This window comes from Salvelinus alpinus, chromosome 11, assembly GCF_045679555.1.
Source record: "Salvelinus alpinus chromosome 11, SLU_Salpinus.1, whole genome shotgun sequence".
NCBI lineage: Eukaryota > Metazoa > Chordata > Actinopteri > Salmoniformes > Salmonidae > Salvelinus > Salvelinus alpinus.
Genome location: NC_092096.1, coordinates 24,246,889 through 24,259,391, shown reverse-complemented (window position 1 = coordinate 24,259,391; position 12,503 = coordinate 24,246,889). Strand labels below are relative to the sequence as shown.

Sequence of the window (12,503 nt, the reverse complement as noted above, 5' to 3'; positions counted from 1 at the left end):
AGCTCAAACAACATAGGAATTCTGCAAACCCGTTGGACTGCAGTATGGACCTAGTTATTCACACCATTGAAGTATCATCTTTGTTCTGCCTTTCTAAGGGAGAGGCTGGTGTTCAAGGGATACAAGGGGTTGTCGGACTACGGGTATGCATCAACTTTTTATTTGTTTATATTGAATACACATACAAAAGTGGAGACCATTATCATGTACTTTATATACGGGCTTTCATAATTAAATTATTCCGGCTGGATGGTTTCTCTCCAGTGGTGTAAAGTACTTAAGATAAAAATACTTTAAAGTACTACTTAAGTCGTTTTTTTGGGGTATCTGTACTTTACTTTAGTATTTATATTTTTTACAACTTTTACTTTTACTTCACTACATTCCTAAGGAAAATTATGTACTTTTTACTCCATACATTTCCCTGACACCCAAAAGTACTCGGTACATTTTGAATGCTTTGGAGGACAGAAAATTGTCCAATTCGCACACTTATCAAGAGAACATCCCTTGTCATCCCTACTGCCTCTGATCTGGCGGACTCACTAAACACAAATGCTTTGTTTTTAAATGATGTCTGAGTGTTGGAATGTGACCTTGGCTATCCGTAAATTAAAAAACAAGAAAATTGTGGCGTCTGGTTGGCTTAATATAAGGAATTTTCCATTATTCGTATTTTTCCTTTTGATACTTAAGTATATTTTAACAATTACATTTACTTTTGATACTTAAGTATATTTAAAACCAAATACTTTCAGACTTTTATTCAAGTAGTATTTTACTGGGTGACTTTCACTTCAACTTGAGTCATTCTATTAAGGTATCTTGACTTTAATCAAGTTTGAGGTTTGAGTACTTTTTCCACCGCTGTTTCTCTCCTCCTTTAGGGGAAGAAGGGAGTGAAAGGCATCAGAGGGGATAAGGTCAGTTAAATCCACACTGATTTGCTCTACCGCTCATTACGCCGCCTCATATTGAAATATTCTCTGAATAATTAATAAGAGTGGTGTTTCATCAGCTGATTAAATAAGAAAATCTATTTATTTCAGCTCCAGGTCAATCGCTGGGCTGTGTATGGCTTAGAATGTGATCAGATCCATTATTAAAGGGCTTTGGGTGTATGCCGTGTGTGTGTGTGTGTGTGTGTGCGCCCGTGCATCTGTTTGCGTACGCCAGTCCGAGCACAAGCCAATGAAGTGCAAGTGCCCACCTCATAACAGTTATCATATCTCCTGCTACGATAGTATGTTTTTACTCTACAGTCATGTGTGTGAGTAGCTCATCAGATAATGATCATGGTGATAATGTGGTGGTAATGTTATGGTTATGTCTCCTACAGGGCGATCGAGGAGAGTTGGGGCCTATGGGAACACAGGGAGTTACAGTGAGTATAACCAGCCATTACAGAATCATTACCACACTACCAAACCTGGGCTGTGTTCATTTGGGCATGCAGAAACAGAAAACTAAAAGTAGTGTTTCTTACTGGACAAGTCCGGGTAGTCCCTCTCCGTTTCAGTTTTTCTTCCATTTGGTGCCTATTGAAGTAGGCCTCAAGTCTCCTGACTTAGTCTGTCGGGCTTTACAGACTGTCTTTATGGCTTACCCTCCCTTCACTAATCCTCTGGTTACAAATTTGCTCTCTTTATCCTTCAAATCGCTTGTGTTGTAACTTTTCATTGAGAAAGTTTGCAACTAGTTAGGTGAACCCACTTCCCCTTCCCTCGTCACTGCCCTCTCCCTCCACATATTATCTGTGTGAAGGAGTGTGTCTACCTTAGGGAAATTAACCCAGCTGATTAGATTGAAGTGGGCAGCCATCCTCCTCCAACCTGTCCAGCCATGGGCTACATCGGCCCGCTAATAGACGACTAGTAAAGGCCCAGTGCACTACTTTTATTATTATTATTAATATGTTTTTTGAATTCTGATTTTTCAGGGGGTGCTGCAGAACCCTCAGCACCCCTACCTCCCACGGCTATGGGTGTGTCAGGACTAATGGTTTATCTGAGAAGGTCTTGAATCACTGAGCTTTAATTCAACCTAATTGCAATGTGCATAATGAATACAGGAGGATTATCTCAAATCATCATCTTAGTTATGACCTGAGTTCCATTATACAGTGCCGTCTGAGTTCCATTATACAGTACCGTCTGAGTTCCATTATACAGTGCCTTCTGAGTTCCATTATACAGTGCCTTCTGACTTCCATTATACAGTGCCTTCTGAGTTCCATTATACAGTGCCTTCTGACTTCCATTATACAGTGCCTTCTGAGTTCCATTATACAGTGCCTTCTGAATTCCATTATACAGTGCCTTCTGAGTTCCATTATACAGTGCCTTCTGAGTTCCATCATACAGTGCCTTCTGACTTCCATTATACAGTGTCTTCTGACTTCCATTATACAGTGTCTTCTGACTTCCATTATACAGTGCCTTCTGACTTCCATTATACAGTGCCTTCTGACTTCCATTATACAGTGTCTTCTGACTTCCATTATACAGTGCCTTCTGACTTCCATTATACAGTGCCTTCTGAATCCCATTATACAGTGCCTTCTGACTTCCATTATACAGTGTCTTCTGACTTCCATTATACAGTGCCTTCTGAGTTCCATCATACAGTGCCTTCGGAAAGTATTCAGACTCCTTTACTTTTTCCACATTTTGTTAGGTTACAGCCTTATCCTAAAATCTATTAAATTGTTTTTTTCCCTCATCAATCTACACACAATACGCCATAATGACAAAGATAATTAAATATATATATAACATTTACATAAGGATTCAGACTCTTTACTCAGTACTTTGTTGATGCACCTTTGGCAGCAATTACAGCATTGAGTCTTCTTGGGTATGACGCTACAAGCTTGGCACGCCTGTATTTGGGGAGTTTCTCCCATTCTTCTCCACAGGTTGGATGGGGAGCGTTGCTGCACAGCCATTTTCAGGTCTCTCCAGAGATGTTTGATTGGGTTCAAGTCCGGGCTCTGGCTGGGCGAGTCAAGGACATTCAGAGACTTGTCCCGAAGCCACTCCTGCGCTGTCTTGGCTGTGTGCTTAGGGTCATTGTCCTGTTGGATGGTGAACCTTTGCCACCGTCTGAGGACCTGAGCGCTCTGGAGTAGGTTTTCATCAAGGATCTCTTGTCATGACTAGTATCCCATTCCCTGCCACTGAAAAAGATCCCAACAGCATAATGCTGCCACCACCATGCTTTACCGTAGGGATGGTGTCAGGTTTCTTCCAGACATGACGCTTGGCATTCAGGCCAAAGAGTTGAATCTTGGTTTCGTCAGACCAGAAAATCTTGTTTCTCATGGACTGAGAGTCTTTAGGTGCCTTTTGACAAAACTGAGAAGTGGCTTTGTCTGGCCACTCTACCATAAAGGCCTGATTGGTGGAGTGCTGCAGAGATGGTTGTCCTTCTGGAAGGTTCTCCCATCTCCACAGAGGAACTCTCGAGCTCTGTTAGAGTGACCATCTGGTTCTTGGTCACCTCCCTGACCAAGGCCCTTCTCCCCTGATTGCTCAGTTTGGCAGGGCATCCAGCTCTAGAACGAGTCTTGGTGGTTCCAAACTTCTTCCATTTAAGAATGATGGAGGCCACTGTGGTCTTGGGGACCTTCAATGCTGCCGACATTTTTTGGTACCTTTCCCTAGATCTGTGCCTCGACACAACCCTGTCTCGGAGCTCTACGGACAATTCCTTCAACCTCATGGCTTAGTTTTTGCTCTGACATGCACTATCAACTGTGGGACCTTATATAGACAGGTGTGTGCCTTTCCAAATCATGTCCAATCAATTAAATGTACCACAGGAGGACTCCAATCAAGTTGTAGAAACATCTCAAGGATGATCAATGGAAACAGGATGCACCTGAGCTCAATTTCGAGTCTCATTTCAAAGGGTCTGAATACCTATGTAAATAAGGTATTTTTCATATATTTTTTTATACATTTGCAAAAAATCCTAAAAACCTGTCTTTGGTTTGTCATTATGGGGTATTGTGTGTAGATTGCTGAGGATTTTTATTTTATATAATCCATTTTAGAATAAGGCTGTAATGTAACAACATGTGGAAGAAGTCAGGGGGTCTGAATACTTTTCGAAGGCACTGTTTATGTTTGGAAAAGTATGAATCATTTCAGTCAAACATTTGCTCCAATGGATGATATTGACTGACATTAATATTTTTTATTTCAATTGGCCAATTAACACTGTAACCCATAACAAATAAATAAGAATGTTATTGTTTTTCATTTTTCAGAAAGTGCTGTCAAAACGTACCTTGTTATGACTCGTATGTTATGAGTAGGTCTATGTGTTCTTGGCTGTCATGTCACATGATCTAGAGTTATTTGAAGCCTTTTCCAGAAATGAGAATTACACCAAAAATGAAAGCACTTGTCTGAGGATGGTGCTGCACCAATTGACATAAAAAGAAAAGGGAACAGTTTCATGAAAAAGCTTTAAATAAAAGTTCAAATCCAGGTCATGTGACGTGATTAACCAAAACACAGGGACCTAGTTATGAGATTTGATGACCTTATTTGGCAAGATATATTTACTTTCTGTATAGTAAGGTCATGTAAGTTTGTTATGTGTATTGTTCAGGATATGAATAGATATATTGTCCTGTGCTCTCTCAGGGCTTTGCGGGGGCTCTTGGCCAGAAGGGTGACGAGGTGAGTATTCATGGAGTGAGAGTGAGAGTAAGAGTGTGAGTGAGAGAGTAAGAGAGGTAAGCCTTTGGTCTCACTCCACAGGGACAGAGAGGAGTTCCTGGTGACCCAGCCAAAGGGGTAATGTTACAATACCAAATAATTCTCCCTGACTGTATTTACCTAGCTACATGTTTTATACACAGTACTATCATATCCTGCATAATATTATGCTTACTTTCCGTTTCATCACAACAGATCATTGGTCCCACGGGAAAGAAGGGTACCAGGGTAAGGGACTTATTATTGCTTGTTTATGTATTTTTAACTTTAGGTAAAACCTGTAAACCCTAAGGTGCCCTTAACCACACATCTGCATTGCAACAAACTATAAGCCATTGTATCCTAACAGTTAAAGTGCTGTTAATTGGTGGTGGGAGTATTTTCTCACAACAAGGACCAAATCCCCAGGCCTGCCTGTCAACAAACAACACAATTACATTTCTGATTAGTGGCCACTGCACTGGGCACTCATGGATTACCCATGATACACCACAGAGATAGCTATTTCCTCTCTAGATGTAGTCGTCCAAGATGTATTGTTAAAAGTTAGAGTTTAAGGAGGGGCTCTTCAGATCTTTCTTTGTTAAAACAACACGTCAAAGGCCCCCTTGGTTGCTAAGCTGCTTTTGATTGTTGTACTGTAAGTGGTTGTAGTGTTTATTGATTGGCTCGTGACTATTTGTGTTGTGTTTATTGATTGGTCTGTGACTGTCTGTGTTGTGTTTATTGATTGGCCTGTGTGTGTGTGTGTGTGACTGTCTGTGTTGTGTTTATTGATTGGCCTGTGTGTGTGTGTGACTGTCTGTGTTGTGCTACTCAGGGTGACATTGGTCCCGTCGGTCCGACTGGACCCCAGGGAGTAAAGGGGATCCAAGGAGTCAAAGGAGAAAAGGTAAACCACACAGAATAGTGTCATCATTACCTCAGGTTCCACCATAACCCATTTCCTACCCTGAGATTCACCCCTACCCAGCAGACATAACAATCACACGGTAGGTTTAACAATCACATGGTCGACACAACAATTACATGGTGAACATAACAATCACATGGTCGATACAACAATCACATATAACATAGTATTGTGTTGTGACGGCCGGATAGAGAAACATGGTGTTGTGTGTGGTCTGTCTGTTGGGTTTCTACAGGGTAATCCTGGGTTCGGCATTCCTGGACAGCAGGGACCGAAGGGAGAAAACGGTGAAAGGGTGAGTGCTTCACTACCGGTGTGTGTCATTGGTCAGATGACCTGACGAAGATCCAACTCGGATCGAAACGTTGTCTTCTTTGTGCGTCTGATTAAATCACCATGGGAGCCATTTCCTTTTCTTTCATACAATCTTCTGTCTTGCACCTGATAAGTTAGATATGCATATTTATCTATTTGTTCTATTGGTCAGATGAGCCATGATGATACTCCAGGACAGGCTGACATGTTTGATGTGTTTGTTGGTCTCCTCCACCTTACAGGGAAATGTTGGCTTGTCTGGGAAACCTGGACCCAAGGTAAATAACTTCTCTCAATCCACTTTACATGCTATCAATATCATTACATTGTAGGGACAGTTTAGAGATATTCAAATGAAACATACACGCAGCGTGTCAGTGATTCCATCTTTACAGGGGCATGATGGCTCTAAAGGGGCAGGGGGAAGTTTTGGGGGCCCCGGGGATCCTGGAGCACCAGGACTAAGAGGTAAAGATGTAAGTAAATCATGACTGGCTGTTGTTGCAATGACGTGTGTGTGTTTGTGTGTGTGTGAGAGATAAATGGCCTGTTCACATTATATTGGAAAATAGGATCAATACATTCACTTAGTTCTTCAAACAGTCAGCATGGTTTAGATGACACTCTTGGCGTGACAATTATCCTTGTCTATAGGGTGTGCCTGGAATCAAAGGAGAATCAGGACTACGGGTGAGTTCATGCATCTGTATCCGCTGGACAATATTTAAGCAATAAGGCCCGAGGAGGTGTGGTATATGGCCAATATACCACAGCAATATACCTTATGCACGATGCAACGCATAGTGCCTGGACACAGCCCGTAGCCATGGTATATGCATGTAGCCTAGTGGTTAGAGCGTTGGACTAGTAACCGAAAGGTTGCAAGATCGAATCCCCGAGCCGACAAGGTAAAAATCTGTCGTTCTGCCCCTGAACAAGGCAGTTAACCCCCTGTTCCTAGGCCGTCATTGAAAATAAGAATTTGTTCTTAACTAACTTGCCTAGTTAAATAAAGGTAAAATAAATAAAATAAATAAATATTATTGTCCATATATCACAAACCCCAGAGGTGCCTTATTGCTATTATAAACTGGTTACCAATGTAATTAGAGCAGTAAAAATTTATGTTTTGTCATACCCATGGTATACGGTCTAATATACCATGGCCTTCAGCCAATCAGCATTCAGGGCTTGAACCACTCAGTTTATATTTCAGTATAGTCTCCTTGTATGTAACTTACCGTAAATGCAATGTAACCTCTGCCAATAGCTCTGAACCTCTATGGCACAGGGTAATTCACTCGCCATGTTACCTCTGGTTTACTGGTTCAAGCCCCACTCCTGCTGTTCCTCCTCAATCGCTACCACAGCATTATATTTAGACACAGCACCTACAGCATATGATTGGATACAACACCCACAAACATGCGGTGAGTCACAGTTTTTCTCTCTGTTATGAATGCTTTCTCCTCAGGGAGAGCAGGGACCAGCGGGTGAGCCTGGTGAGAGAGGAATAAGGGTAATGTCTCCATGTTCTACCCAACTCTTAGCATTTCTCTGCACACAAGTTTGAAATATGCTGCACTGTTTGTTGGAGTGGATATTTTTTGGCTTATTCTCACTCTATACTGTGACTGTAGGGCCCACTGGGGTTACCGGGACGACCAGGGGACCCAGCAGAGAAAGGAGATACCGGGAACATTGGTTTGCCTGTAAGCATTACTCCCTGACGAAGGCCATGCAGCCGAAACGCGTCGGTTTTTAAACAACTTTGTTTCTATTGAACATGCCATACTAATAAAGGCATTTAAATTAATTATATGAAGAGTGCCTTGGTCCTCCTTTCTTTTTGATGGCCTGTAAGCATTGTCTGACTTTACTATCAAGCGCCATTTTGTTTGTAAAACTTTATTAGTCACTGTCAAAGATACAAACCTGATTGATTTGAATTGCTCAGCGTGGTTGGATATGTTCAGCGATATGATTTCCTCTTTGTTTCAGGGAACGGCGGGAAAGAAAGGAGAGCCTGTAGGTCTACATTCACAACAACAAGACTGTCAAACATTTATCACTGCATGCAGCGGTTGACTGACTCTTCATCACGCTTGGTTTAGGTCAATGTCTCACGTCACTGACATCGCCCATTGTTCAGGAAAATAAACACTCTTGTGTTTCTAATTATATTCCTAGCCTGATAAATGCACAAATGAAAAATCTCAGCTTTATTAATCATGTTATGTTCCCCTTGAGTGAGTGTTGCATCTCCCATCAGTATTGTGATGGCGATGCAGGACTGCTCAGCTAGCACAATGTGTTTACTAGCCGCTAGTTTCTGAATGCACGTCCCTCTTGTTTTGTTTTGTTCCCATGGTCTCGCCTCTGAAGGGAAAACCAGGACCTCCGGGAGGCCCGCAAGTAAGTCCATCATCCATTACCACTTCAGAACAACTTTCCATGAACTCAGCCATCCCTGGCAGATGGAACCAGTGAGAAGATGCTTGATGCTCCTAGAAGCCCTAGGGGTTAGATTATATATCCAGGGAGTTAGATGAAAACATGTGATTGAACATTAACTTTTTTTGGTTGGTTCATTTAGTTTCATATGACTAGTCCATCTTTAATTTAACCCTTTCAAGACCCTTTATGGAGAGGACTGGACTTGTTTCATATTTCTGTTGTGTTTGTTCCATCCAGTTCAGTTCAGACAACAATATCCTGACTAGGGTGATCAAGGTGAGATAAGTGGAATCTACGTCATCGGCATGACATGGATCACTGTATAATAGATGTATATGTACTTCATCACAGTATAATAGATGTACTTCATCACAGTATAATAGATGTACTTAATCACAGTATAATACATTGACATGTATTCCTATTGTTCAAGCTCTTATCCAGAAATACACTTTTCTATTCTATACTATAGTGTTCTATTTTATTATATTATTTTATATTCTATTTGATTATGCTATTTTCTATTCTATTTAATTGTTATTTTCTATTCTATTTAATTGTTATTTTCTATTCTCTTCTATTTCATTGTTATTTTCTATTCTATTCTATTTGATTGGGGCTGGTGTGTTTTCTCATCCATCAGGGTGAACCAGGACACCCCGGAGAGCCCGGTCTCAGAGGGGAGACAGGTCTGCCTGGACAAAAGGTGAGTGTGATACTTAGATGTTACAGGTCATGTTTGGCAGATCATGGTATTAATAACACTGTATTCTTCTCTCTGTAGGGTCCCGATGGAAAACCAGGATCTCCAGGAAAGGTATGACCACATGAGTAACAGTGAAGAGCTCTATCGCTAAGTAGTATCGCTAAGACTTTTCAAACATTCTGTGAACAGGCTGATAAAAGCTATGTATGTAATACCCACAACGTTGAATGACCTCTAAATTACTGTAACCTACAGGGTGAAGGTTGAGGGCTTATATTGGTATTACATTGTTGTAACTGATGTTTACATCTGACCCATGATAACATGTTTGATAGGGAGGGTCTGGGTCAGGGAGAGATGGTCTGGATGGGTTACCAGGAAAACCTGGATTCAAGGTTTGGACAACTCATCCCCTCACTTCCTTTCAAATCTGTTGTTGTTATTCTAATGTGAACACACACAAACATACACGTACATAGGCTAGATGTATTGTTGTAGTTTGTCAGCATAACAGAACCATTATCACAGTAAGAGTTCACATTAACAAAAGTGGGTGTTGATCGTTCAATCCATAAAAAGTTCTAGTAGATAATCAAGGTGTTGTGCTTTGAATGGTTTCCTGTCTGCAGGGTGACCCGGGAAAGACAGGCGAGCCAGGAACGGTGAGTGCAGTATTCATACCCTTTGAATAAACATATTTTGCTCTAATTCCTTTAATCAGAGGTTAACTGCAGTCCTACAGATCTACATGGTGTGTTTAAAGCCCAGCTCTGGTAAACCTGATTAAACCAATTGTGGTTTAAATTAAAGACCGTTGTTAGTTGATGATCAGTTGATTCAGGGAGTGTTACTGCTGGGTGAGACAAAACCCTGCATTGGCTGTGGTTCTCTAGGACTACAGCAGTTTCCCTCTTGCATTACACTACATTACATTGATTGATGATGTGCATGGACTAACCAAGTACTTCAGAAGATGTTTTGGGTTACGTTGGGATTAGACAGTCGAACTAGCTCACAATGCTTTTCTAAGTTATATTCTTCAAGAATCAAGCAGTAGGTATTATTCATTTAAATGATCAAAAACCATACAGTTGGTGGTGTGATTTTCAGAATTTACATGTTTAAGGCTTCTGATGAGAAAGCCTTCTCCTGTGCATAGTATGTGGACTTTTCTCAGCAGGAACTTGTTACAGGTTCACCTACTGTATAGGGTATTGGTGATTAAAGCCTATTCATTGAACATTATGTACTAGCAATGTTGTACTAGTTTGATGATTGTTAGTCATCCATGAGGCATTTAACAATATCATAATGTATGCAGAAGGGCAAGGAACCCCACTTATAGATGGGAAACGTGTGTGCGTGCGTGTGTGCGCGCGCGTGTGTGCGTGCGTGCTTCTGTGTGTGTGTGTGTGTGTGTGTGTGTGTGTGTGTGTGTGTGTGTGTGTGTGTGTGTGTGTGTGTGTGTGTGTGTGTGTGTGTGTGTGTGTGTGTGTGTGTGTGTGAGAGCAGAGGGGAGAGAAAGGAGACCAAGGCAGGGTGGGGATTGCTGGAATCCCTGGTTTACCTGGGACCCCAGTGAGTATGTTTCTGTCATCATCATAACATACAGTAATTAAATTTTACATGACTTAATATACAGTTGAAGTCGGAAGTTTACATACACTTAGGTTGGAGTCATTAAAACAAATTTTTCAACCACTCCACAAATGTCTTGTTAATTAACTAACTATAGTTTTGGCATGTCGGTTAGGACATCTACTTTGTCCATGACACAAGTCATTTTTCCAACAATTGTTTCCAGACAGATTATTTCCCTTATAATTCACTGTATCACAATTCGAGTGGGTCAGAAGTTTACATACACTAAGTTGACTGTACCTTTAAACAGTGTGGAAAATTCCATAAAATTATATCATGGCTTTAGAAGCTTCTGTCAATTGGAGGTGTACCTGTGGATGTATTTCAAGGCCTACCTTCAAACTCAGTGCCTCTTTGCTTGACATCATGGGAAAATCAAAAGAAATCAAGTATAAACACCATGGGACCACGCAGCCGTCATACCACTCAGGAAGGACACGCGTTCTGTCTCCTAGAGATGAACGTACTTTGGTGCGAAAAGTGCAAATCAACCTTGTGAAGGTGCTGGAGGAAACAGGTACAAAAGTATCTATATCCACAGTAAAACAAGTCCTATATCGACATAATCTGAAAGGCCGCTCAGCAAGGAAGAAGCCACTGCTCCAAAACCGGAATAAAAAAAGCCAGACTACGGTTTGCAACTGCACATGGGGACAAAGATTGTACTTTTTGGAGAAATATCATCTGGTCTGATGAAACAAAAACAGAACTGTTTGGCCATAATGACCATCGTTATGTTTGGAGGAAAAAGGGGGATGCTTGCAAGCCGAAGAACACCATCCCAACCGTGAAGCACGGGGTGGCAGCATCATGTTGTGGGGGTGCTTTGCTGCAGGAGGGGCTGGTGCACTTCACAAAATAGATGGCATCATGAGGTAGGAAAATGATGTGGATATATTGAAGCAACATCTCAAGACATCAGTCAGGAAATTAAAGCTTGGTTGCAAATGAGTCTTCCAACTGGACAATGACCCCAAGCATATTTCCAAAGTTGTGGCAAATGGCTTAAGGACAACAAAGTCAAGGTATTGGAGTGGCCATCACAAAGCCCTGACCTCAATCCTACAGAGAATGTGTGTGCAGAACTGAAAAAGCGTGTGTGAGCAAGGAGGCCTACAAACCTGACTCAGTTACACCAGCTCTGTCGGGAGGAATGGGCCAAAATTCACCCAACTTATTGTGGGAAGCTTGTGGAAGGCTACCTGAAATGTTTGACGCAAGTTAAACAATTTAAAGGCAATGCTACCAAATACTAATTGAGTGTATATAAACTTCTGACCCACTGGGAATGTGATGAAAGAAATAAAAGCTGAAATAAATCATTCTCTACTATTATTCTGACATTTCACATTCTTAAAATATAGTGCTGATTCTAACTAACCTAAGACAGGTAATTTTTACTAGGATTAAATGTCAGGAATTGTGAAAAACTGAGTTTAAATGTATTTTGCTAAGGTGTATGTGAACTTCCGACTTCAACTGTACATAGGCATTCCAACAATTGCACTTGGCTATGATTTGTATAGCAAAAACACTATATCATTATTTGAAGTTTTGCTAGTTTGTAAGTGAAATATTTACCTCCTCTTGATATGTAGGGTAGACCTGGCATTGATGGAAAGAGAGGTCTGGCTGGAAAAGATGTGAGCGTTTTTTCTCTTTGTCAAATAATATTGTAATTTTTTTTGATGTTCCTGCTCTGTTCCAGCATTTTAATGAGATCACTTAAAAAATACCCACA

At 41.1% G+C, this 12,503-nt stretch overlaps 1 protein-coding gene across 1 annotated transcript in view; it reads left to right on the top strand.

Annotated features, from left to right (window-relative positions):
* Nucleotides 1–12,503, top strand: part of col7a1l (collagen type VII alpha 1-like) — an 87,615-nt gene that overhangs the window by 60,225 nt on the left and 14,887 nt on the right. The window contains exons 40-61 of the mRNA XM_071332151.1: nt 99–143; nt 888–923; nt 1,340–1,384; nt 4,656–4,691; nt 4,773–4,808; nt 4,926–4,958; nt 5,551–5,622; nt 5,879–5,938; nt 6,201–6,236; nt 6,354–6,434; nt 6,613–6,648; nt 7,433–7,477; nt 7,599–7,670; nt 7,960–7,986; nt 8,344–8,373; nt 8,653–8,691; nt 9,059–9,121; nt 9,200–9,232; nt 9,457–9,516; nt 9,751–9,783; nt 10,634–10,699; nt 12,361–12,405. Coding sequence (XP_071188252.1) covers nt 99–143; nt 888–923; nt 1,340–1,384; nt 4,656–4,691; nt 4,773–4,808; nt 4,926–4,958; nt 5,551–5,622; nt 5,879–5,938; nt 6,201–6,236; nt 6,354–6,434; nt 6,613–6,648; nt 7,433–7,477; nt 7,599–7,670; nt 7,960–7,986; nt 8,344–8,373; nt 8,653–8,691; nt 9,059–9,121; nt 9,200–9,232; nt 9,457–9,516; nt 9,751–9,783; nt 10,634–10,699; nt 12,361–12,405 — 1,029 coding nt within the window. The remainder of the gene's footprint in view (nt 1–98; nt 144–887; nt 924–1,339; nt 1,385–4,655; nt 4,692–4,772; nt 4,809–4,925; nt 4,959–5,550; nt 5,623–5,878; nt 5,939–6,200; nt 6,237–6,353; nt 6,435–6,612; nt 6,649–7,432; nt 7,478–7,598; nt 7,671–7,959; nt 7,987–8,343; nt 8,374–8,652; nt 8,692–9,058; nt 9,122–9,199; nt 9,233–9,456; nt 9,517–9,750; nt 9,784–10,633; nt 10,700–12,360; nt 12,406–12,503) is intronic.